We start from the raw sequence: 26,886 nt of genomic DNA on the forward strand, positions 1-26,886 counted from the left end.
TTAAATGTTTTTTAAATGCAAAACTCACTTTTCAGGAGTTCAAAGTCAGGATTCAAAGTCCCAAGATAGAACTTAGTATGGTTTGACTCTCTGTCCATTAATGTAATGTAAGCATCCGCATCTTTGAACATGGTCTTCTGACCTGCCAACCTCTGGGATTAGAATCCTGCCATCATCTAAAACCGAAAGAAAACGTTTTGCAACCTTGAAAGTCAGTGTTTGTAAATTTAAAAGCTGCAATAAAGTTTTGCAAGTGTGAAAATAAGTTTTGAAACCTTAAAAGTATTTTGAAACTCTAAAAAAAAAAAAGTTCTCTTCAAGCATAATTTTGTACTTGAATTTTTATTTTTCTTAAGTGCAACATGCATATTACGGAGTTTCAGCATCACATTTTCAGAGATTTAAACCTCTTGTTGCACCCTTGCTGTTTTAAAGTATACATTTTCAGAGTTTCAAATATGGCATTGTTGTCCCACCACATCAGTTTGGAAAAACCTTTTGAAACCTTGTAATATGAGATCTGAAAACTGCTGTGTGCATGTTTGCAAAAAAGTTTTGAAACCTTGAAACTTGAGTTTTGAAATGTTAAAATCTTCTGCAAACATCATTTTGTATGTGAGCTCTGGGTGCAACACTGGTTTCTGTTTTTGCAGAGTTTCAAACCTCCCATTAACAACAAACCGTGCTGTTTTCACCCTCACGTTTTCAGGGTTTCAAATGTGTCACTGTTCTCCCACTCGTCTCTCAGGTTCCCATGGATCGTGTCTGGTGTGTCTGGTGTGTCTGGTGTGATTATCACCTGTTGTATTCCTGCATTATTATTATTACTTACTACTATTACTACAATCAAAATCATTATTGTTAATAATTTCTTAATAACTTCCAAATTCAGACAAAACTGAAGTTATTGTTCTGGGCCCTGAACACCTTAGAAACAAATTATCCAGTGATATAGCAATGCTAGATGGTTTAGCCGTGGCCTCAAGCTCCACTGTGAGGAATTTAGGAGTTATCTTTGACCAGGACATGTCCTTTAACTCACACATAGCGAATATTTCAAAGACTGCATTCTTTCACCTCCGCAATATCGCAAAGATTAGGCACATCCTGAGTCAGAAAGATGCAGAAAAATTAGTCCATGCATTCATTACCTCTAGACTGGATTACTGTAACTCCCTTCTATCAGGCTGCCCCAATAAATCTATAAAGACTCTCCAGCTAATCCAGAACGCTGCAGCATGACTACTGACAAGAACCAGCATGAGAGACTATATTTCTTTTTTTTTATTTCTCTCTCTTTCTTCCTCTCCCTCTCATTCTGCACACATTTATGTCCCATTAATGCATATCACTAACTCAACTTCTTCCCTGTAGTCCTTGTGTTTTATCGTCTTGCAGGTTCCCATGGATCATGGTTGGACCTCCTGCTGCGGTCCTGCTCGAAACTTACTACGATTATTACTGTTCAGTCATAATGTCTTTTAATTCTATTACTCTTCTGCTGCAGCTGCTACCATTATTATTGTTATTAATATTGCTATCATAATCACCACAGTACCTTCTGTATACTTCATTGTCATTATCATTATCTACAGTTCCAATACTTCTGGTATTATTACTGTTGCTATGCATCTCTGCTTGTGCGCTCCTTCTCTCACACTAGGTTTAAAAAATGTGCTTCATGGGTTCCATTTTAGGTTTTTATTTTGATTATTAGAAATTCTACAAATGTACTCATAAAAAAAAAAACATATTCAAGTTCTGCCAAAAGACATGCACTGTTTGAAGTGACATCTAAGAAAGTAGGCAACTGTTACATCCCCAACAAAATCCAGATGATACACTTCTAAACATAACACAATATAATCTACAATGATAAATAAGATGGTTTTCTCCTCCAGCGTGTCCGAAGCGCTAAGAAACCAGCAGCTGTAGGAGTCTTGCCACCACCACAACATTGAGGCTGTTTCCCAGAACTTTGTACTGCTGCTTGGTAGGGATCTTGTCGGGAAAGGCTGCAAATGACATCAAAATAAAATTAAGACAAGTAAACATTTGGGTATATAATCCATCAAACAGTATTTTAAAAAAGATCAATATCACATTTACAGTATTTTTGATAAAAAAAAAAAAAGATTTCCATCTAACAATCAGAGTCATTGACAGTTTAATAGGTTAGGATAGGTTATGAATTTATAAAAATTCAATTCTGCTTGTCAGGAAAATGCTAATTATTTGTACCTACATTCAAATTGCCAGGATAATTTACATGCAACTGTTTCCAATAATTTAGACACATTTTACAGAGCAATACAACAGAAAAAACAACACAACACAGCCATAAACATTTAATTAAGCGTGAAAATTTAATAGGGAATGAGACAGTGCATGAGGGCAATCAGGATATTATTGGCTCATATTAATCAAGTGAAGTGATATATAAATTTACCAATGCTCATATGAAACAGCTTATGTTACCACTGAATTATATAAAGACAAACTAAGTAGACAAACGTCCTGGACACCTGGACACCAACAGGGACACTGCAATCTAAAGACATTAATATGGAGTTTGTCCCCCTCTTTGCAGCTAAAATAGAAAAGGACCTTCCCCAAACTGTTGCAACAAAACTGGAAGCACAGCATTGTCCAAAATGTCTTGGCATGCTGTAGCATTAAGATTTCTCTTAACTGGAATTAAGGGGCCTAGCCCAACCCCTGAAAAGCAGCACCATACTTGACAATCTTGACGATGAAGCCACAGTATCGAGGCCCTGCCCCTACGCTTGTCAATCCACTGTTGTGTGCACTCAAATAACTAAATAAAACCAAACTTATCAGAAGAACATCTGAACATACATGGCTGTGATAAGACCTACCCAAAATGAATAAAATGACAGAAACAGTCTTTGGGAGGAAACACATTTGGTGTGTACTTGACTTATCAGTTCAGCCCATGTCCATCCATCCATCCATTTTCTATACAGCTTATCCGTCAGGGTCGCGGGGGAGCTGGAGCCTATCCCAGCTGACTACGGGCGAGAGGCGGGGTACACCCTGGACTGGTCGCCAGTCAATCGCAGGGCCAATACACAAAGACAGACAACCACACACTCTCACACTCTCACCTAGGGGCAATGTAGAGTAGCCAATTAACCTAATGTGCATGTTTTTGGTATTGTGGGAGGAAGCCGGAGTACCCGGAGAAAACCCACGCAGGCACAGGGAGAACATGCAAACTCCACATAGAAGGCCCCAGACCGGGATTCGAACCTGGAACCCTCTCGCTATGAGGCGACAGTGCTAACCACTGCACCACCGTGCCGCCCTTCAGCCCATGTCCCATATGCTAATGTAAAAGGGGAGGGGCTTATGGCTAGTACTGAGGAATCGTTACTCTGAGCACTCCAGTCTTTTTTTTGTAGTTGATATAGTTTATATCACTGATAAACCAGATAATTATAAAGAACAGCATTATATATTTATCAAATAAATAATAAAGTGAGCTATACTGCACAGTCTAAATTCTTTTATAGCACTTGGATAAAAACTGTTCATACTGGCCTTAATGGGCAGCAGTGTAAACAGACCATTGCCTGGGTGGGAGCAGTCCTGGATTATGTTTGTGGCTCTGGGCAGGCATCTGACTCTGTATATGTCCCTAAGTGAAGACATCTGCATCCTTATAATGTCCTGTGCTGACATAACAACTTTCTCCAAAGCCTTTTTGTCAGTGATGGAGTAGCTTTTGAACCACACCAGAATGTCGTGGGTGATGATGCTTTCCACTGAACATTTGTGAAAAGTAAAAAGTACAGCGCAGTTGTGGGATTGCATCCTCAGGCCAGATCTTGTGTATCTCACTCTGGGCATAGTTTTCTTAACAAGAGGTCTGTATGAGTCTTTCAGTCACTGTAGCGTTCGTACATCACATGTTGTTAGAGTAGATGCACAGCACTCCTCTCCCCTCTGCTTTTATCGGAGTTCCTGTTTCTGTCAGCCTGGTGCGATGTGCGGCCTGCTAGCACAATCGTCTTGTCAGGGATCCCCGACTGCAACCATGTCTCTGTTATCACCATAACTGAGCAATGTACTAATGCACTGTGTCGCAACAGTCATTGCCAATTTGTCCGTTTTGTAGCTGAGGGATCTGGTGTTGGTCAGCAAAATGGAGAGGAGCATGGGCTTGTGCGGGGCTTTCCTTAGCCAGGTCTGAACGCCAGCTCTACAGCCATGCTTCTTCAGCGCCATATTGCCATATGCCATTTCAAGATGGCTCCAAATTAATCACTTAATTTCTGTAATGTAGTTTAGATTTTTAGTTTCCTTCATATAAAGATATATATATAAGAATGGTGCAATGCATGGATATAGATTCACATATCTCAATACCAGGGGAGCCAAGCACCAGCTACTGGTGGGCAGAGCAGTCACTAGAGACTGCAAGACCTGGCAAACTAACCTGTGCACCATCTAGATTGTCTACAAGGAATGCCACATGCATGGATGCTGAAATGCCTGGAAACGTACAGCATCAACAGGACACTAAGTGTCTTCATAAAGAACTTGAAGGGGCTGTGGAAGAGAAGTCAACTCAAAACTAGTTGCATAAGTTACCAGTACGTGCAACATATCCCCGTTACTGTTCTGCATAGGCCCCTCAGCCAGATCATCACAAAGAATCGTTACAGATATCAATTCCGAAGAAGGGTAACCATCAGCCATCTCCTCTACATCTTGTGATGTGAAAGTTGAATATTGTGATGAATGGTGCCCATGTAATTGCTGGGTGCACACCAGGTAGAGTCAACCAAATTTCATTGTGCAGTAAGTAAAATGAAAATAAATGTTTCTATTCTATTCTATTCTTGGGATCCCACAGGCAAATGGAAAGTATGAGGAGGCTGCAAGGAAGTCAGCTGCAGCCAATCCCTGCACAGAGTGCAGAGTGAGGTAGGTCCAGAGAAGTGAGATGAATGGTAAGAACAAGGTCCAGGTCATCAACACATAAACCCTGCCAATCATCAGATACCCTACTGACATAATAAGCTGGCCAAAGGAGGAGATTGAGGCCACTGATATAAAGACAAGGAAGCTCCTCATGGTGCACGGAGGGTTTCACCCCAAGCCCAGCAGCCCCAGACTCTACCCTAGGTTGAAAGAGGAAGGCAGAGGACTTGAGAGTGTCAGAGCCACTGTCCAGGATGAAACAACAAAGAATCAGGAATACAGCAAGAAGATGCTAAGTGAATACTTCAGGCAGCAGAAACCTGATGATGATGATAATGTGAAGGAGGATGAAACATCATGGAGGGACAAGCTGCCTATAACCTTGCCTATAAGGCAAGTACGAATGACAGATGGAAGTGACTGATAGCAAGAAATCCTACCTATGGCTAGAAAAGGCTGGACTGAAGGAGAGTTATACAGTATGAAAAGAACATCATGATTAAACACAATCTAACCTTCTGCTTTATTTATAGGCAGAGGCTACCAGTAGCAGCTCAGATTTTTCTGATTTTCAGATTTTTCAGACAACTCTGTGCCACTGTGCTGACTTGTCTGCTTGCTGCAAGAAGTGAACCTGCCTTGATATAACTCCAGTGACTGTACATTTTTTGAGAAATTCCCAAAACAACCACACCAGGCAGGACCCCATGTGCAGGCCATGCAAAGATGCCCCTGAGACAATTCCGCACAGGGTATAAGATGCAGGCAGAAACAGCATACATGGAATACCATAACCAAGTGGTTGGCATAGTACACAGGAACATCTGCACTGAGTATGGGCTGGAAGTCCCAAGGTCTGAATGGAAGATGCCTCCTAAGGAGGTTGAGAATGACCAAGCTAAGATCCTTTGGGATTTCCATGTCAAGACTGTCTAAATGGTGATGGCGAACCAGTCAGACACTGTGGTGGTCGACAAACAAAAGAAGAAACATAAGAAGCTTTAAAATCCCAAGGACTGAAAGAGGAGCTCAAAAAGATGTGGCGAGCAGGGACAACAGTGTTGCCAGAGGTAATCAGAGCACAGGTAATCAGGGCTGTGACCCCCAAACTGAAAGAGTGGCTCCAGCAGATTCCAGGTACAACATCAGTGGTCTCTGTCCAGAAGAGCACAGTCCTAGGAACAACTAAGATACTGAGCAGAACCCTCAAACTCCCAGGCCTCTGGTAGGGGACCCTAGGTTGAAGAAGACACACATCACCCCAGAGGGGGATTTTTTTATAAGGTATGTGAACTTTTGCTTCTGTGTCTGGTGTGACCCCCTTGTGCAGCAATAACGGCAACTAAATGTTGAGTCTCATCCCCTTGATTGGACTCACCTCTGAACAGATGGACCTTAATTTGGCCTTCAAATTAACTGCTAATCCAAGAAGGTCACATACTTTTACAACTCACAGACAATGAACTATTTTCCTAGGTAAATAAATAAATGCACACATATTTCTAATATTTAATATTATATTATTATAATATTTAAGAGTTCTCTTTGTCTACTTTCAGGACTTGTGTGAAAATCCACTGATGTTTTGAGTCATTTCCATGCAGATGGCAAAGGCAATTCTAAAGAGGTCACAAACTTTTAAGCAGCACTGTAGATATAAAAGTTCAAATACTTTCATTATTGAAAATGTGTGATAGCAGGGGGATGCTGCAGCTCCCTCAGTATGGGTAGCTGCAAGCATATGAAAGATCAGAGTTAGAAAAAAGATTTAAGTAATGTGATGCAAGAAGAAGAAAAAGGTTTTTCACGTACAGAAGCTTGGAGGGAAACCCATGAGGTTGGCAACTTCTCTGGGAGTAAAATAACGGAGCTTAAGTTCCAACAGCCTCTGGAGTTTCTCCTCGTCCGAGTACTGGTCCAGACCTCTAAACACAGTCTCTACCTGCAGAGCACACACAGCAAAAGCCTTCAACACACTGACATAAGAAATGTCTGTTGTTCTGATGCTCAAAGGAAATTGGTCTGGCTGAGATGTGTTAATCATAATAATGTACTGAATGATACATAGAATGATACATCTGGACAGACTCAGTAAACACATTTCAGCAATCTTTTTTTTTTTAAGTTCTGTTTAGATCCCAGTGTATCTGGGTGCACGTGTACTTCTTTATTTGCCATTATTTTATTTGGAAATTCTAGCATAATCTGCAACAGAGCATATACACAGGATCTGACTGTGTAATAGCATAGCTGTGTCACGGTTGCTGGAGGCAATCCACTGCCATTCTAGCTGGTGACGTAAAGGGGTGTGTGTCTAATTCTCAGATATTGTTTGGTCTTGCTCATACCTTTACTGAGGCCAAAACCTACCTCTGTTTCCATGTTGCACTTTAGTACTGAACCAGTTCCCTCCACATACCGCCCATAGCTATGGATAAAACACATAAACACAATCATAATAACATAATAAGTGATCATGTTAGCACTTATCAGTCAACAGTGAAGAGAGGGAAAAGACATTATCAACGCATTTATCAAATACTCCATTTACATCCTTAAGCCATTCAGATCAGAGGCAAAGCCAACCCAGGACCCGAAGTGGACCAACTGTACTCTGTCTAATTGGGTCAGGTAGGATGTCTTTTGTTACTGCCACAGTACTCGGGTCTGTGTGTCAATATAGTACCTCATACCCAAGTGGATCTGAGCAGATTCAGACTACCCTCTGCACCCACTTATTCTCTGCTTGCACGTCCCTGTGCAGGGTCTGCCACATTAAGTACAACCCCAAACCAATGACCCTGGAGTGGAAGTGGTTTATAAAACGCTCCCACTGCAAGTCTATACTAAAGCTGACTTACTGACCATGTGCACCTCTATGTTGTGTTCACCATGTAGTTCTGTATGACTTCCCATACAAATGTAAACTGCTTAAATTAACTGAATTCAAGCTCAATATACTCTTTTCTAGTCTAGAAAACAATAGACTTCATTTTACTGTAAGGCGTTTTATATTTACAGGGACTGTTGCAACACCAAGTAGATAATAAATATCAGGAAGAAAAATAAGATGTAAAAATACAAGAAGACACTTGACACCTGATGGGTGCTAACAGGAAATCACGGTTACAGAAAGGTACAACACTGTTCAGCTGGAACCACCAGTGAGATGGAGGTTCATCCTGAGGTTTGCAGCCACCCTGCACCTTAATGAAGGGAGCTTCAATCATCTATGAGACCGACTACAAACAGAACAGGAGTTGGGAGGGTCTGATCTGAAAAAGGCCCCGAGTATCACATGTTATAATTGCGGGACGTGACTTGACCTTACACACAACACAACCAGATGAGTATACTCCAGCACATTCTGGCTGAGCTGCACAGTTTGTATTAGTATTTTTTTGTTTTATGTAGGTTTTATTTTGTAGTTTTGATCAATATAAATATTTCAGTTTTAAAACTTGTCAAAATGTTATTGAAGACATTTTAGATTTTTAGATTTTACTGGATTTTAGGTCAAAAGAAACCCTGTTATTGTTGAAATGATAATCTTGAATTTTGAACAGGGACATCTGGGAAAGTTGCTGAATGCTCAAAAAAAAACATCCATTTTGAACATTTCACAAGTAAACAGTTTCACTGTCAGCTGAGGGGCATTGGTTGCTATGTTATGTAATAGTTAATTTATAGGTTGCAAGTAAGTCATTTCATAAATGTTTTTGTTATAAACAAATACTCAATATAAAAATGTTGGCAAGAGGTAGTACTTGATAAATGATGATACTAAGAGCAATATTAATTTCTCATCCATTGTTGTGGTTGTTGAACACCTACAATAAGATGGTAAGATGTCACGTTTGGCATTTATCCTGTCTCTCTTCCACTGGGATTGGACAGCTGGATAAAGCATTTTACCCAAGACTGAACATTTATCAAATCTTGATGACCATAAAAAATGATTGTTATAATGCATCAAAACATTTTTTCCTGCTAATCAATGACAAGTAAAATAACACACACTCGCACAGATACAAAGACACACAGACACACACACGTTCTTTGTTGGCAGTTGTTTATGACATTATGAAACAAATGAAGATAGTAATAGTAAGATGAAGACTGTTGTCGTACTCACCCTTTGGTAAAGCAGACAGACCGCCTGCATGTGGGCTGAACAATGTCCAAGATCAGAGCATATCGCAGCAATGTTTTAGGAGGAACAAGATAGTCTTCCATGTTTACTTCCATCTGTGGCTCCAAGAAGTCTTGGATCTGCCTGACACAGATATCATTGTTCTGATTCATCTTCCTCTGGAGATCCATTGTTGTTTCCAGTTTATAAAGGACATGAACCCCCTCCATGTTCTCTTGTGGCTGACAGGTACCAGGGCAGGGAGGAGTCAAGACTGTAGACTTCTCAGGGGGATTACTCTCAGCAGGATGTGGAAAGGCATCTAAAATCTAAGATTACATATTTGTCAAAAGTCTTATATACACACGAGTAGTAGTGCCTGATCCTATTATATAATGAGAGCATTATGCAGATGAAACTTCAGTTGTAGTTCCAGTGTAACAGTGACAGGTAGATTTTTTTCAATCTCATTTCACAGTGAGCAGCATAACTGATGCCACCCCCCTTAATGATTACCAAAGAGGTAGGAATATCAGAGAGATATCTCCAAACCCAGATGATGATTTTCCATATTAGCAAAACTAGTGAGCTTGTGGTGGACTGCTGCAAAGAAGCAACATTATCAAAAACAATGATGCTTCACACACAGCAGTACAACCAGATAATTATCTTGACTGCTTTTAAATTCAATTCAATTCAATTCAGTTTATTTATATAGCGCCAATTCACAACAAAAGTTAACTCATGACACTTTCCATTTAGAGCAGGTCTAAACCAAACTCTTTAATTAAATTGTAAAATAGAGAGAGCCCAACATTCCCCCTTGAGCAAGCACTTGGCGAAAGTGGCGAGGAAAAACTGCCTTTTAGAAGGCAGAAACCTCGGAGCAGACCCCGGCTCAAGATGGCCGGCCATCTGCCTTGACCGGCTGGGTTGAGAGAGAGAGAGAGAGCGAGAGCGAGCGAGCGAGAGAGAGGGGGTGGGGTGTGAGAGAAGGAGTACACAAGCAGAGATGCATAGCAGCAGTAAATAATACCATAAGTATTGGAAATGTAGATAATGATAATGACAATGAAGAATACAAAAGGTATTATGGTGATTTTGATAACAATAGTAGTAACAATAATAATGGTAGTAGCAGTAGCAGTAGTACAGAGTCGTAACAGAATTAAATCAGATTATGACTAAACAGTAGTAATCGCAGTAAGTTTCGAGCAGGACGACAGCAGGACCGCAGCAGGAGGTCCAACCACGATCGAAAGTAACCTGTGGGACAAGAAAGAACAAAGACTCCAGGGAAGAAGTTGAGTTAGTAATATGCATTAATGGGACATAAATGTGTGCAGAAGGAGAGAGAGAGGAAGAAAGAGCTCAGTGCGTCATGGGAGAGCCCCCGGTAGTCTAAGCATATAGCAGCATAACTAGGGGCTACTATAACTAACTATAAGCTTTATCAAACAGGAAAGTTTTTAGTCTACTCTTAAATATAGAGAGGGTGTCCGCCTCCCAGACCAAAACTGGAAGATGGTTCCATAGTAGAGGAGCTTGATAACTAAAGGCTCTGGTTCCCAATCTACTTTTGAGGACTCTAGGAACCACAAGTAACCCTGCATTTTGGGAACACAAAGCTCTGGTGTGATAATAGGGTACTATTAACTCTTTAAGATAGGGTGGTGCCTGACCGTTCAGGGCTTTATATGTGAGGAGGTGAATTTTAAAATCTATCCTGAATTTTCTTCCATTGACCTTCATCAGCTAAAGTCATTCATATTTTCATCAAAACCAACAACACGCTTCTTAGACCCCATCTCAACTAAGCTGCTCACAGAAGTTTTACCCTTACTTGGCAACTCTCTATCAGACATGATCAATATGTCTCTAATAACAGGTTACGTACCCCAGTCCTTTAAAGTAGCTGTAGTCAAACCTCTCCTTAAAAAGCACACACTTGATTCAGAGGTTTCAAGGAACTACAGACCAATATCTAATCTTCCATTTCTCCCCAAGACCCTGGAGAGAACAGTCGCCAATCAGCTATGAGACTTTCTACATAGTAATAGTTTTTTTGAGGATTTTCAATCTTGCTTTAGAGCTCATCATAGTGGCACTGGTCAAAGTCACGTATGACCTTCTATTGGCACCAGACGAGGGACTTATCTCTGTCCTTGTACTGTGTGACCTTAGTGCTGCATTTGACACCATTGACCATTCTATCTTATTACACAGAATGGAACACCTAATTGGCATTAAAGGAACTGCATTAAGCTGGTTTCAGTCCTATGTATCAAATCGATCCCAATTTGTTCTGGTAAATGATGCATCATTCATACTCACAAAAGTTAGTCACGGAGTTCCCCAAGGTTCTGTGCTCATGCCAATACTATTCACCCTTCATATGCTCCCCATCAGTGATATCATTCAGAAACACTCCATACATATTCATTGTTATAGAGATGACACACAATTGTACTTTTCAGTGAAACCAGATGAAAAAAATCAGCTAGCCAAACTTCAGGCATGTCTTAAAGACATAAAAACCTGGATGACTTGCAATTTCCAACTACTACATTCAAACAAAACTGAAGTTATTGTTCTGGGCCCTTAACACTTTAGAAACAAATTATCCAATGATATCGCAATGCTAGATGGCCTAGTCTTGGCCTCAAGCTCCACTGTAAGGAATCAGGGAGTTATTTTTGATCAGGATATGTCCTTTAACTCACAAATACCACACATTTCAAAGACTGCATTCTTTCACCTCCACAATATTGCAAAAGGCACATTTAGGCACATTCTGAGCCAGAAAGATGCTGCAAAATTAGTCCATGCATTTATTATTTCCAGGCTGGACTATGATAACTCCCTTTTATAAGGTTGCCCCAATAAGTCTCTAAAGATTCTCCAGCTAATCCAGAATACTGCTGCACGATTACTCACAAGAATCAGCATTATAGATCATATTTCTCCCATACTGGCTTCTCTACATTGGCTGCCTGTAACATAAAATTCTTCTCTTCACATATAAAGCCCTGAATGGCCAAGCACAATCATATCAGAGTTGATAGTACCCTATTATCCCACCAGAGGTTACTTGTGGTTCCTACAGTCTTCAAAAGTAGATTGGGTACCAGAGCCTTTAGTCATCAAGCTCCTCTACTGTGGAATCACCTTCCGGTTTTGGTCTGGGAGGCCGCCACCCTCCCTACGCTGACGTGGAGACTTAAAACTTTCCTTTTTGATAAAGCTTATAGTTCGGGCTGGCCTAGATTGGCCCCTAGTTATGCTGCTATAGGCTTAGACTGCCGTGGACCTCCCATGATACACGAAGTGTCTGTCTCCTCCTCTAACTCTCCTTCTGCACACATTTATGTACCATTAATGTATGTTACTAACTCAACTTCTTCCCTAGAGTTCTTGTGCTTTCTCCTCTCGCAGGTTCCCATGGATACTGGTTGGACCTCCTGCCGCAGTCTTCTGGTATTACTGCTGCTGCTACACATCTCTGTTTGTGTGCTCCTTCTCTCACTTGCAGATGGCAGCCCATCTATAGGCGGGGTCTGCTTTGAGGTTTCTTCCTTCTAAAAGGCACTTTTTCCTCACCACTGTAACAAATGTTGGGTTCTCTGTATTACAAAATTGAATTAAAGAGTTTGGTCTAGACCTGCACAAATTGGAAAGCGTTACGAGATAACTTTTGTTGTGAATTAGCGCTATATAAATGAATCCAACTGAATTCAAATATGAGCAAATGTGAACTTGTGGCTGAACACAATGAAAAGTACAAGAGAAGTCCAAGAAAAGCAAACGTGCGTGGTTGTTGTTTCCCTTCAGGCACCTCAGTACAAGGTTCAATAAAATAGCGTGTCCTCCAGTGTTGGCAAACTACAAGAGCTCAAATAAGTCATGCATAAAACCTCAGATTTGACAACATGGAAATATTTTCCTTACTAAAAACATAAGGGTCACAGGGTGACAATCATTTAGTATGTTTGGAGACTTAACCATTGCTGCTGCCACCATATCCCTTGCACATGCTGAAAACTACCGTATTTCCTGGACTATAAGACGCTACTTTTTTCTCATGCCTTCAACTCTGTGGCCTAAACAACGATGCGGCTATAGTCAAGTGCGACCTATATATGTACAAATTTATTTCTTTTTTTAAAATTTGGTGGGTTTGGCTTATAGTCAGATGCGTTCTATAGTCCAGAAAATACGATATGTTGTTCCAAATAGGAACAACTCTGTGTTGCTACAGAAATGATTTAGGAACTTATTCATAAAGTGATGACTGAAACCTTCAATGGCAAAATTGACTTGAGTTGCACAGTTTTGAAAGTATCATTTTATTTTTGAACTTACTATTTTATTTAAGTATTTTAGAACCTGTGCTGTTGACTTGATAATTGTTTGCTGAAGCTGCTTTGTTTTTCCAGGGTTTTGTTTTATTGCATGCCTCAGGACTAAGGGTCCTAATTTACTTTCTATTTATGTTTCTTGTCAAAATTCACCTGACTAATAAAACTGACACAAACAAACAAGCAGACAAAAAATTAAATATACAGACTATACACCGTATCCCTAACAGCCACAATTTTGTGCCATTAAGTGTTTACATTTTGGGACACAACCTATCCTTGATTTGCTGGTCAGATCAGAAAACCTTCAATTTCAAGATAAGAATCAGAGTGGTGGTCTTTAAGCCAAGTTTCAATAATGGAAATGATACAAAAGCTGTCCTCTAACACAAACATTGCAATCGTTTATAGTTTATAGTCTGCACTTCAGTTGCATCTCAGTTGTTTCATTTCAAATCCAATATGGTGGAACGCAGAGCCCAAATCATGAAGATTGTGTCGCTGTCCAAACATTTCTGGGTCTAACTGTATTTTATGTCTTTGTAACCGCAAACCTGCAATTAAATGGAATTCAATGGAATATGACACCAATGCTGTCTCTGTAGTCTTTGGTATGCTCCAGTTGATTTACCTGTATCAGTCATTTGGTACAGGACTGATTGTTACTAGTTATGTTTCAAAGTGGACTTGGAGCAAATTTCCCTCTTTCTATTATCTTTTGACTACAACACTGAAACATTTGCCACAAGGGCACAAAGGTTTTCCTACCAACTGATCTTGAGAATTAATTTTTATGCAGAATGAAGATGTTGGATTTGTATTTGATGTATCACACACACTGATCATTAATACCACTGACAGGTGAAATGAATAACATAAATCATCTGTTTACAGATGTCCAGTGCATGGAGCACTGAATGTTTTCTACATGACCTCTGAAATATGTTTAGTTCACTAACTAACTTGTAATGTTGTGTTGCCCAACCTCTGAAACATTCTGATTTCTCCTTTGCAGCCTCGCCAAATACAATAAGCAATATGTGCTGCAATTTTGACTGAACTACACAATTCAGAAGCTGTGGAAAGCATACAATATTACAATCTCTGAAGTCCAACTTCAGTTAACACAGGAGACTAGCACTAAAATGATACATAAGAACAGACTGCTGTCAGGAAGTCTTACCTTTTTTGTTGAGAACTTAGCAATCAAGTAATAACGCAGTCGTGAATTTGGGATCCCAACCTGAATTTATGATATCACAGGGATAATAAATATAATTTACTATTCCAAAGTACATTAGTATTTAATTACATTAGTGATACAAAATATCTTTCTTACACTTGTGGGTGAGACCATGATCTCCTGAAAACTGTATCCACATTCCGTCAGTGTCTTCACAAAATGTTCCCTGAGAATTTAAGTACAATATGTATATTAATAATTCTTACATAAAACGTTTTCACTCACGTAGAACATCATTACAGTGGACAATGAGACTGAAATTAAGCACACAGGTTCATTTATAAAAATGTAACTTTATAATTTAACTCAAAAAGTGAAACTTTCACGTATTCTTGATTCATTACACAGAAAGTGAAATATTTCAGGCCTTTTTTTGTTTTAATTTTGATGATTATGCCTTATAGCTCATGGAAATCAATAAATCCAGTTTCCAGACAGTGTACTCTTTGGTTTATCTAACAAAGACTGTACTATCTGTACGCCACATTTACCCTGTTGTTAGACCATCAAGCACCCAAGGTTAAAAAAAAACAAACAAAAACGCTAAGTTAGTAATAAGATTGAAACCACCTCATTGTCAAAATAAACAGAAGAAAGATCATTTGTGGATGTTCTAAATAAATGCATTTCACAATACACTTAGTTTTCAAATGTATGCAAGCAAATGTTGAAAAAAGACGAAAGTGTGAAAGAGTCCGTGGTTACCTGGCAGTGGAGCACTCAAAGCCTTTTACATTCTCCATCAAGATGAAGTGAGGCAGCCTGCACAACCTGGCCAAGGAAAGATCAGAGACTTTACTAGCATAAATTTAGTCCATAGATGAAACAGACCTGGGTTTCATTTATAAAACTACATGATGAATCTACACTGTATCTGCTTTTCTCCTACAATCTACAAATACATTTTCAGTGTAGAATAGATTGCTGTGTAAATACAATGTAGTTGTACATTTTATGACTGGAATAGCTCTTGATTAACTCTGAACCCACTGGTGAAGAGCACAAAAGTAGTAGGACTCATTCATTATGAATTACTTTTTGTACACCCCAAGTAATGTACAATATTGAGTGGTACTAAGTAATCCCCATTGCTCATAATAATAATAATAATAATAATAATAATAATAACTTTATTTATATAGCACCTTTCAAAAAATACATTTCCAAAGTGCTTAAGAATCATTTAAAAACCAAACCAACAAATCATATTGTAATGATGACAGTGAATGTATTGGCTTTATGATCAGACATACAGATATCCTTGATGTCACAATTTAAAAGACTGAGACCATTGTGAAGGACCAGATCAACAGGGTGGCCTTTCAAGTGAGTTGGGTCCTGAACTACCTGGGTAAGGATAAGGATTCTAAAATGTCTATAAAACCAGACACAATTGGCTGAGAGGGGCAGCAGACATGAATGTTAAAATCACCTAAATGAGAATATTGCTGTACCTACAGATAAAACAAAAAAAAAACAATCACAGGGACTATAGAGTGGATCATAAAACCGAGGTGTTCAAAAGAGCTAAAATGGTCATTTAAAACAGGAGTGCATTTAAAAGACAGGAGACAGGTGTGGGGTTCAGAGCTTGTGATGAGAAGGCAGAGGGAGAGAGGGGTCTTAAAATGGATGAGTAATGGGTGGACTAGACTGCATTTTGGACGTTTGCAGATAGCATCCGACTGCAAGGCTTATTAATTAATTCATTTCATTTCATTGTTCATGATCACCTTAAATGATAATCATAATTATTCTTGGTGATGAATGTTCTAATTAAAAGAGCAGCTACGTGGTTAAAAAAAATTGCTATGTTTGAAATTGTGATTTCTATATAAAAATATTTTTTTCATTGATGTCAATCAGATGATAATAAAAAGCTAAATCTAGAGATTTAGACCTTGGAAGAAGATCAAGGATGTAGAGGAAGCTCTTGGTTCTGGGGTCAGCAACGTCACCCTTCAGTCCTATCCTGCACAGAGGAGTAAAACAAAAATTTCAATGGAAAAGTGGTTTGATAATTGAAAAGACAGCAACAGGTTAATGTCATAAGTCAAACAGAAAAACAGTGAGGTGTATCCCGTGATACAACTGAAAGTATGATTCAAATGATTTAATGATTCAAATCAACAGAACAGAAGAGACCAGCAAAACAGATAGAGTTTGCTGTGTGGATTTATTTCATAAATCAGCACTGTTCCACCAGGCAGTTCCAGGTAGCACTTTCTGGTGCTTCAAACTTTCGTCTGACTCACTCATTGACTCATTTTACATATTGATAAAGCAACCGTACAGCACAGCTGCTGTCATAATCCTGGATTTATGTTTATGAAAATAATGATCAGCAGTGCAGCAGCCTGGGAGTGAGTCGTAACCATGTAGCCACAATTAAATTGTCATTTCATACTTGTTCTGTTGTTTGAAAACAAAAACAAAAATATGTTAAAAGCTTAAGCCTGCATCCCTCTTGCTCCATTTCTGTCTCTTGCCTACAAACAAAAAGAAAAACCAGAATTTTCATTTCAGTATCTTAGTATATAATCAAATACAGCACTAATGGTATTCCCATCTCAGCTGTCTCTGGGCTTTATGCTAATGAACAAGATAAACCAAGGTAATTAAACACTACATTACCAACATCAACATATTAGCCTTTTGAGTATAATAGCATTTAGCTCAAAGCACTATTTCCCCAAAAGAGAACCTTAACCCCTGATCACGTATTCACTCTAGTGTATCTGCTCAATATACTGGAGCCTTGCATTTAGCAGGCAAGTCTCCTGGGCAAGTCATGAGTCCATCTAACATGTACTGAGTTTCTGTAACAAATGACATAAAATAAAACCTACCTGGTGAAAGGCTGGCAAGGAGGGCTCATCAAAATCATGTCAAAAGATAATTTATTTAATTCATCTAATGTTATGCCCTAAAAAAGACAGAAAAAAGTAACATATTGAAATGCTGTAACACTGCATAATTATAATAATGTAATTCATTTAAATTAGGTTATAATGGTGATCTTTTCATCCTCAGTACACACTAATTCCTGTTGAAGACCGCATGGAGGCTACAGTGTTGCAAAGCCTTTATGCAAAGAGTTGCATAAAGCCAATGCAACATCCTGAAAAGGGCAACAGACAAAGGGAAGTGCATATAGCCCTGAATCACTGTTCAGATGCTAGCAGTCATACCTAAACCCTCCACTGTAACCCACCTCAATGGTCTTGTTCCAGAGGGGGGTGTCAGGAAAATTGTGTCTGTAGATTTGATTGGCTGTGGTGTTTATGTCAATGGCAGCCACTATCTGGAAAGGTATGCCACTCTCTGGGGGGTAAAAAAAAACGCAGGTTATAAAGATACGGATGAAGATTTTCTAAATTTAAATAATCTGGGTCACTGACTGGAGAATTTACCTAAAATACATGTTTAGATGGTAAAAAAAAAACCCAAACACCTGAAGAAACCCACACAAGTATTGGGAAAACATGCAAATTCCACAAAGGGATAAAATCGCACCAGATCCAATGGCACAATGGTTTTCTTAGCCTGGTGGCAGTAAACCACCAAAGCACAGGGATACATTCCTTTTTCCTTAGATGATAAAGAATATTTTTGGTCTTAAAAAAATAAGTAAATGATTTCAACTTTATAGTCAATATAGCCATGACAGGGGAGAATACTGCAGTTTACCCCAAAATATGCTTTAATTTTGAATTTGTTTTACTATCCAGAAAGATCTAGGTGACCCAAGACCATTACTGAACCGCAAAGGTGCTTGCAACTGGGCTCTTAATATTCTGGAAATCAGCTTTTCTTTGGGCCCTTTGCAGTCTTGTCAGTGGTTTCTCTGCAGCTACTGATTATTAATGATTACTCACATAATCAGATAAGAAATGCTTTTGTTTATTTTAAAAAAGCAATAGTAAATATACAAAAGAGAAAATAAAGCAAGTCTCTTAAAATGAACAACAATTGTTCATTGATTACATAGAGTAGAGTCAGCAGATGTGAGACCACCCTTCAAAACTGGCTAAAGATCTGACGTCGCAACCAGCCTAAACCAAGAACAGGAAAACATCAGAAAGTGGGCTGAAGGTCACCTTTGAATGCAGGAAGTGTAAGGCAGCATCCTGTCCACACAGAGGAATCATGTTTGCCCTGATCACTTCTTTGGGAGCACTAAAAGCAAGCTCAGTGAGCAGACAGAAGGTCTGCATGGATTAACAATTGCAAATACAATGAAAAATCATTTCGGGTTACCACAGGAGTCTATCCTCCTTGGTCCACTGCTGTTTAGTTACTATACACAAAAGACATAATACTTAATACTTACTTTACTGACCATTTTTTTTAGCTGATGGCACAATTTTTTGTCATCAGTAACAATTTTTATGTGTTCCAGGTCCACCCCAGACCCTGATCCATCTTCTTCTTTTGATTCTTTTCAAATATCACTCCTTAGTTACAAACTGGTTTTAAAGAAAAGTCCAGGTCTGTGGTTTTCTCCACCTCCAACAGTGACTCTAACTTTCCATTAAAACTTTAAATGGCTCCTATTACTCTGAGTCATGCAAATATTTAGGAATTTGGCTTGATAGCACACTATCATTCAAATTCATATTCAACATATAGTTTATTTAATGTACAACAGAAGCAGTCACTGACTTCTGTGTTGTAGACAATTGTTCTAACTGGCATGAAACAGAGCTCTTCAGCAGACGTCTTACTGTCAGGGAAGATTCGACTTCAGCCTTGAAGAAAACGACACCAACTATCAGCTATAGTCTAGCTATAGCTATATCAACTATGTTAAAAGTCTACAGTCTCATAGTTTCAACAACTGAAAACTGTTTACAAATTGATATATGGGTATGATAAAATTATAAATCAGCATCAGATCTAATAGGACATCTGTGTGTGTGTGTGTGTGTGTGTGTGTGTTCCGGTGACTTCCTATACAGACTGAAGGCTGCTGAAAACGTTTCGACCTGATTGAAGCTTTGCCTCTGCCGCCTGCTGCTGCCGACTGCTTTCCAGGCGAAGTGCGGTTTATTTCGAATTGATTTAATAATCTCTGTGACTTTAATAAGATAATCCCTTATTATTCCAAAAACTGGGAAATTACAGAAAATCAGAACCACTCCCCGTCGGGGAATCGAACCCCGGTCTTCCGCGTGACAGGCGGAGATACTGTCCACTATACTAACGAGGAGACAATAATACCACAGACTAAGTTAATAGGGAATGTCAATTGATGAAAAGTATTCTTAAGATGCTTAAACAGTTTTTCTTTGTACTTGTAAGTTGTTTTCCGACTTTCGAAGCCGGAAGTCACAAATGGAACACCATCCGATGTCAGAATTCCAACTTGTTGGTTGACCTCAGATGACACGGGGTTCACAAACCAAGATGGCTGCCCAGAGCATCGACCATAAATAAAAGCTGTGCTTCTGCACGTTTTTACTGCTTTTGTCCTTTTTGTGTCCAATTTAGTAAGCCACATACACAATACTGTCTTACTGCTACCTATAGGCATATAACTATGATCTTGTTTGGTGTGAAATACCGCCTAATGTGTTTTTCATCAACTGGTGCTACTTTTAACTGGTCAAAGCTGCTACAACAATAATGGCTGAGTAACGTTACAAACAATCTGCCTTGTGATGTGGCAAATAGAACGCGTCTGACTCGGTTTTTACCGGATGTCACTCCGAAGTTAGAACTTAACTTAAACGCAGTGTGTGGCAAAGTAATCAGCATGACAGCAATCAATATTGCTTACTAGAAGGAAGGAAGTCATTGCTTAACAGGGAAACTGACTGATTATATCTCCAATCGGTATGGTTTAGACCTTCCAGGGAAATAAACACAAGTTATTATCACTTTCAGCGAGCTCACCCTTTAGAGCATAATGCATTCCTCCTATTCCGCTGTAAAGCTCGAGCACCCGCAGATTCTCCATGTCTCATTACTGTAGTACACGTCCTTCCTCTCGGTGTATTATGGAATTTGACTAACAACGAAATGATACATTAGCGCCATCAACTGGTGTGGAGGCAGCATTTCTACTATGCACCAAACCTATTAGGGATTAAATCTCAAAATTAGGAAGGAATCTGCAAAACTGGGATACGGATAATCCAATCATACCCATAAACGAAAAATAATTATGTTTCTGGGTATTCTATAACTGTAAGGTGGAAATGAGGATAGTTTGGACAGTAAAATTCAGAATATTCCTGATCCTGCTGCAGTGGTGGATCCAGCATGTATTCAATTTGAATGAAGAGACATGTAGAACAAATGGCACATATTAATTCATTCTTCAATTCAGTGCTTTTGTATTAAAGTAACAAAGACCAAAGTAGTATCCAGTTAACCAGTGAAGCCTGCAGTGCAACTATCCACCCTAAGCCACTGTCAAATTCTTTCAAACACCAACTTTCAAAAGCTTCTAATATAAATTCTAATAAAAAGACAATGGAATGTTTAATTACATTTGTTATTGAGACCAATTTTAAAAGAAATTTGCCTGGGAAGAGATCTAGGAGCAGGAAGATGAGGAGGAGGATATATATGACATTATGACGTTTATGAATTACCAAAAAATACCATTGTGAAAGCGAAATGTTGGCAAAATTATTTTTCTACGTTTGTACATAAATTATCTTTAATGTATATTTTAATTATAAAATTCGTAGATGGATTTGCATGGCCAAAATACATAATACAAATTACATAAAAACAAACTGTTTCTATCCTGTTTCTGATAATAACATAAATTAGTAATCTATGTGAAAAGAAGAAGGCCAAGTCTCGAGTTTGACGCTCTGAACAGGCGACTCGCAGCTGCTGCCATTCAGCATGGCTACGTTGAAAGAATGCGGACATTTAGGTTTCTGGGAGCTCTCAATTTGACACGTAGGAGGGGCAGACCAGATCTTGGAACAGGAAGTATCCTATTATGGAATGGTTTAGCTCACATAAACTTCCGGTAGAGCGTGAGCTTGAAGCGAAGTCTTCATCAGGAATCAAAAGTCTACATTTTGCAAACGGTAGGCATCCTCTGTAGCCTAACGTAACTTTTCAATGTGTCAACACGGCTGCTTTCGGTTTCTGCTGTACGTAAAGTGTTTGTTGTGGTGTTGTCGCGCTTATTTTAAAGTTACAGTGTACGAATGGCGACCTTCCTAACAACACAATTTAACGTATTTTTCTTTGTATTTACAGAAGAAAATGTCTAAGTCTTTGAAGAAGATAGTGGAGGAGAGTCGAGATAAGAACCTCCCAGAGGTGGAGATGTGCGACAGGGGCATTTCGAATATGCTGGACATCCAAGGACTATGTAAGAGAATTATTTCCATTTCACCGCGAAACTGTATAAATCTCGCTCTTCTAACCGCCATTAGGCCTAAGCTTTACACGAAGAATCTTTCCAATGCGTGTCAGAAGCTCCAAACACAGATACAGGTTACTGGTGATGACGTCACCGCAGCTCGCCTCATCACTTAAACCGTTGTCAGTAAATCACTCGTATCAAGTTTTTGTTCAAACACACAAGGAATTAACCTCTTCCAGACTCTTTTCAGTAGCTCTCTGTGGAGGCTAACTACTCGTGGTGCCGAGAATAAAAACAATATTCTCATACAGTTCAGTTTAAATTCAGTTGTATTTATATAGTCCTAAACTAGCTACAGAGATGGACAGATAGAAGGACAATGTGGGAAAATATGGTTCATATAACCTTAAATACTGCTAGAGTGCATTGGAGCAGAAAATGTATATTATGTACTGCTGTTGTAGTATGTGTTACATATATATTACATTAAAGTATATGGTGCAGTAGGGTTTGGCTGGGGTTCTCAATTCAGAATTGAGAAGTGTTGCACATATCACATTGTGTTTGTACTCCTCACAACAAAAATTCAACTCAGCCTTTCTTCTTCTAAACTTTAACATCAATATTATAATAAATAAAATAACAGTACAGCCTGTTGCATCTTGACAGAAGATGGCAGTAATACATTTCATGAGTGTATGGGAACCATGCAAGTTCCTACTAATATTTCACAATAAAAGCATTAATGAAATGAAGGCTTTCTGTCTACTGAAACGTGGCTTTTAATTTGAAATAGATACAGGAAATGGTGATTTGTCTTAACAGCGTATTTCAGTAAGTTCAGTAACAGGGCAAACAGAACAGATTAAAACAAGGCTTCATATTAAAGTAGCATGTCACATAACATTTGACAGCAGAACTTGCACCATCCAATAACTGTATATAAAGAAGGAATACATGAGAGTTCCCTCAAAGAGAAGCCGTCTTGATGTTGGGCTGTTGAACTCCACGCACATGTTAATAGAGGGGATTTTGACCAAAGTAAAAACTCAAGGTACACATCAAATACATTTTTCCAAAGATGGTTCCTGTCATTTTAGGTTAAGTTTGGTTTTAATTAGTTGACTGAACTTAAAAATGAGAAAAACTTAAAAAGTGCATGAAAAGTCATGATTGACAACTGAGCGCTGCATGTAATTAGTTCAGACAAGTGCATGGGCGGGGATTCCATCCTGCTGCTCCACTGCCCGAATACCACATCAGCAGCTTGAGATGGCAGCACTCTTATCTGGTATATTTTGACTTTAGTTTTGCACACTGAGATGAGATGCATTGTCCCTATTTATATATGTCAATGACAAAAACATTCTCCTGATGAAAATTGTTGGTCTGAATGGTAGAGTGGCACTGTGTGCATTACTGTCAACGGTGGTACATCACAACAAAACAAAACAATCCTCCTCTGCATGCAGGACTAGGAGCTCCTGTACCTACTGTTGTTGTCCCAACTTGCAGACATTTTCTTGTTCTGTTCTTGTTTTGAGTTAGTGGCTAGCTGAATTTAAAATTCTCTGGCGCTGATCACACAAATAACACCTTCTTAACATATCAAACCCACGTCCCATCCTGCTGGCTCACCTGCTAATGTGTAAATTGTGTTCTCTACCACCCTAATTTTTTCCTTCTGTATTGTATACTATTTGTTGTGATAGGTTTTGATATCATGTCATTACTTTAGTCATACTACACTGACAATAGATAAAAAAAGAATCAGTTCACTGTTAGTATGTTCTGTGGTCCTATTTAAATATTATGTACCGGTAAGATTTATGACTAAACAAATTGCTGAGTTAGTTGCGGTGCTGTGCTAATTTGATGTTCTGTGTTGTTTCAGTCACTCTGTCTAACATCACTCAGCTGGTCCTCAGCCACAACAAACTCACAGGTAAGCTGCACCCTCTGTCCTTTGCTGTCTCACACACACCAGCACAGGTCTTCAGAGAGCAGCGAAATGAGATGTGTCATCACTTCCACATTGGACAGAAGCTGTGACATGTGTAGCAACAATGCCTTAAAGCAAGGGGTTACTTTTTGCAAACACCAGTATGATTCAACACATGGGTATTTAAGCTACTTCCTGATTTATCATTTGAAATCATGAAGGTGCTGATCGATGAGGGATTTCATGTTGGTCTTTGAAGACAACACAAAAGGTAAAATTATATAAATGAGAAGAGAAAACTGCAACAAATATAAGTCAAAGAACAAGCATTTTTCTATAACATATTACAAAATGGAGTATCATGTATTTGAATTTCTGTCATTCGTTAATTGAACATTTCAAAGAGTGCTGGTTCAAAGAGTGCAGGTTATAGCTATTATCGCAAAATTCTTTCAGAATAGCACTACAGTTTTCACTTGTTGACACATGACGCTTTCCAGGTTTTACCAGTCTGTTGACAAACTCCTCAGTGATGGTAAAAGATATGTTCACTCTGGGAATGTACAGTACTGCTTAAAAGTTGGTGACCTCTGTAGAATTTTCAATATTTCCACATAAAAATGAATCAAAAGGCATGAAATTCCTGAAAGTATACAAAGAGAACCCAATCAAACAAATGAGATAAAAGTATTATACTTGTGCATTTATTTATTCAGGAAAATGATCCAATATTGCATATCTGTGAGTAGCAAAAGTATGTGACCTTGTAGGATTAGCAGTTAATTTGTAGGGCAAATTAGACTCCATCTGTTCGGAGGTGTGTCCAATGAATGGGATGAGACTCAGGTGTCACTCAGTACCCTGTTTTATTTCTGTTTTATTGCTATTTCTTTTCTTTTAATTCTGATCTTCACAACATGTTTGTGGAAGTGTATGATGGCACTGACAAAGGAGCTTTCTGAGAACTTCAGAAAAAGAGTTGTTGCTCATCAGGCTGGAAGTATTACAAAACCATCTCTGAACAGTCTTGACTCAACAAATCCACAGTCAGACAGATTGTGCACAAATGGATGAGATTCAGGACCACTGTTACCCTCTCCAGGAGTGGCTGACCAACAAAGATCACTCCAAAAGCTACAATAGTCAATAGTGTAATAGTCGGAGAGGTCGTGAAGGGAACCCTGGTAACTGCTAAGCACCTGAAGGCCCCTCTCACATTGGCTAATGTTGATGTTCATGAATCCACTGCCAGGAAAATGCTGAACAACCATGGTGTGCTTGGAAGAGTGGCAAGGAGAAAGCCACTGCTCTCCAAAAAAAAAACGTTTATGCCCATCTGCTAAACATCATGTGAACAAGCCAGAAGACTGTTGGGAAAATGTGTTGTGGATGGATGAGACCAAAAATAGAGTTGTTTGGTTTAAATGAGAGGTGTCATGTTTGGAGAAGAAAAAACACTGCATTGCAACAAATTCTAAAGGAAAATGTCAGGACATCTGTCCATGAACTGAATCTCAGAAGAAACTAGATTATTCAGCAAGACAATGTCCCCAAGCACACACGCAGTTCTTCAAAAGAATGCTTAAAGAACAAAATTAATGTTTTGGAGTGGCCAAGTCAAAGTCCAGATCTCAATCCAATTGAAATGTTGTGGAAGGACGTGAAACAAGTGGTTCATGTGAGGAAACCCACCATCATCTCAGAACTGAAGCGGCTGTGTACTAAGGAACAGGCTGAAATTCGTCCAAGCTGTTATGGACGACTGATCAGCAGTTGTTGGAAGTGTTTAGTTGCTGTTATTGCTGCACAAGGACGTCACCCCAGCTACTGAAGCAAAAATTCACATACTTTTGCAACTCACACATATGTACTAATGGTTAATTTTCTTGAATAAATAAATGCACAAGCATAATATTTCTGTCTCATTTGTTTGACTGGATTCTATTTGTCTACTTTCATGACTTCTGAATGATCTAATTTTAAAATCTGCCGATGTGTTAAGTCATTTTTAACCAGAAATACAGAAAATTCTAAAGAGGTCACAAACATCTAAGCAGCATGTGATTAGGCTGCAGGCCTTGACAAACTTGCTCTCTTCTATCTTGGACATTGCAGAAATTTCAAATGTAATGATAAAACTGTTCTGAAATGCTTCATCATGTGTCTTTTTACATTTTGAAAACCGATTATTGTTTTGTCGGGATAGCCATTCCTCTTTGGTTTGGAGTTGTCCTGTGTGCATGTCATATTTCTCTGTGTGGTGTCATAGTGTCTTTTGATGTTATGTTTTTGCCACAGCACTTGTGAGCAAATGGAGTGTAAGCCATTTTCAGTCTTTCTCTTTTTTTTGCAGTGTTTTTTAAGCTTGCGTATCAAGGCAGGCAGCAATGATCAGTGTAGCAACTTCTTTTTCCGTAATTCCAGTGGATGAATATAGTTTGCAGTGCTTTGTTTAATTAATTTATTATATCACAGAAACCTCTTAGTTTGCTCATTACGCAAAGTTTACACAGGCTGCATCTGTGACATTGTTGCCTTTTAATGATACCAAAATATTAATAAAAGGACACCAAAACTACAGAGAATTACATCAAAATAGTCATAATATCATAAATTTGGCAACAGGAGTTGCAGAATTGAACTTGCATTAAAAAGTTGCTCTGGAGAGGGAAGGGGGAAAGCAGTGTCAGTTCTTATGTAGACTTGGATGCACTTTATCCTCCATTGTGACTCAGCTCGAGCTAGTCTCTCTTTGTTTGCCCAGCGGGGAGTACTAAGGTCTTTGTTCACGCGCTTGGCGGGGTGTGATGGAGCTACCATTGCATTGTTAAACGTAAAGTTTGTTGCAGTTCTAACTTTTGTTGCTATGAACACAGAGTCGAGAAGGTTTCTGTAAGAAGATTCAATTCTGTCAGGGTTGGT

The 26,886-nt window shown here is 38.9% G+C and overlaps 2 protein-coding genes and 1 non-coding gene across 6 annotated transcripts in view; 1 reads left to right on the forward strand and 2 right to left on the reverse strand.

Moving 5' to 3' along the window:
• Positions 1 to 1,686: 1,686 nt before the first annotated feature.
• trdmt1 (tRNA aspartic acid methyltransferase 1) lies at positions 1,687 to 20,738 on the reverse strand. Of its 3 annotated transcripts, none has more exons than XM_046371034.1 (11): positions 20,582 to 20,738; positions 17,898 to 18,007; positions 17,533 to 17,609; positions 16,584 to 16,655; positions 15,389 to 15,454; positions 14,780 to 14,849; positions 14,624 to 14,683; positions 9,086 to 9,411; positions 7,321 to 7,378; positions 6,763 to 6,892; positions 1,687 to 2,015 (listed from the first exon to the last, which is right to left on the reverse strand). In XM_046371034.1, exons 1-11 carry the CDS (start codon positions 20,643 to 20,645, stop codon positions 1,915 to 1,917), a joined length of 1,134 nt encoding a protein of 377 aa, XP_046226990.1. In that variant the 5' UTR covers positions 20,646 to 20,738; the 3' UTR covers positions 1,687 to 1,914. The 3 variants fall into 3 exon arrangements, with proteins under 3 accessions (XP_046226990.1, XP_046226992.1, XP_046226991.1); XM_046371036.1 differs by lacking the exon at positions 20,582 to 20,738 and adding an exon at positions 18,784 to 19,321; XM_046371035.1 differs by lacking the exon at positions 14,624 to 14,683.
• On the reverse strand, positions 19,824 to 19,895 carry trnad-guc. Its single transcript has one exon. It is a non-coding gene; the product is annotated as a tRNA-Asp (tRNA).
• Positions 20,739 to 21,593: 855 nt separating the features above from the next.
• Positions 21,594 to 26,886, forward strand: part of rsu1 (Ras suppressor protein 1) — a 53,740-nt gene continuing 48,447 nt past the window's right edge. The window contains exons 1-3 of one of the 2 annotated variants that reach the window (XM_046371037.1): positions 21,594 to 21,738; positions 21,914 to 22,028; positions 23,917 to 23,967. In XM_046371037.1, coding sequence (XP_046226993.1) covers positions 21,920 to 22,028; positions 23,917 to 23,967 — 160 coding nt within the window. In that variant the 5' untranslated portion in view covers positions 21,594 to 21,738; positions 21,914 to 21,919. Of the gene's footprint in view, positions 21,805 to 21,913; positions 22,029 to 23,916; positions 23,968 to 26,886 lie in introns of both variants that reach the window. The other variant, XM_046371038.1, reaches the window with a different exon arrangement.

The sequence above is a fragment of the Scatophagus argus genome, chromosome 18 (assembly GCF_020382885.2).
Source record: "Scatophagus argus isolate fScaArg1 chromosome 18, fScaArg1.pri, whole genome shotgun sequence".
Classification (NCBI taxonomy): Eukaryota; Metazoa; Chordata; class Actinopteri; family Scatophagidae; genus Scatophagus; species Scatophagus argus.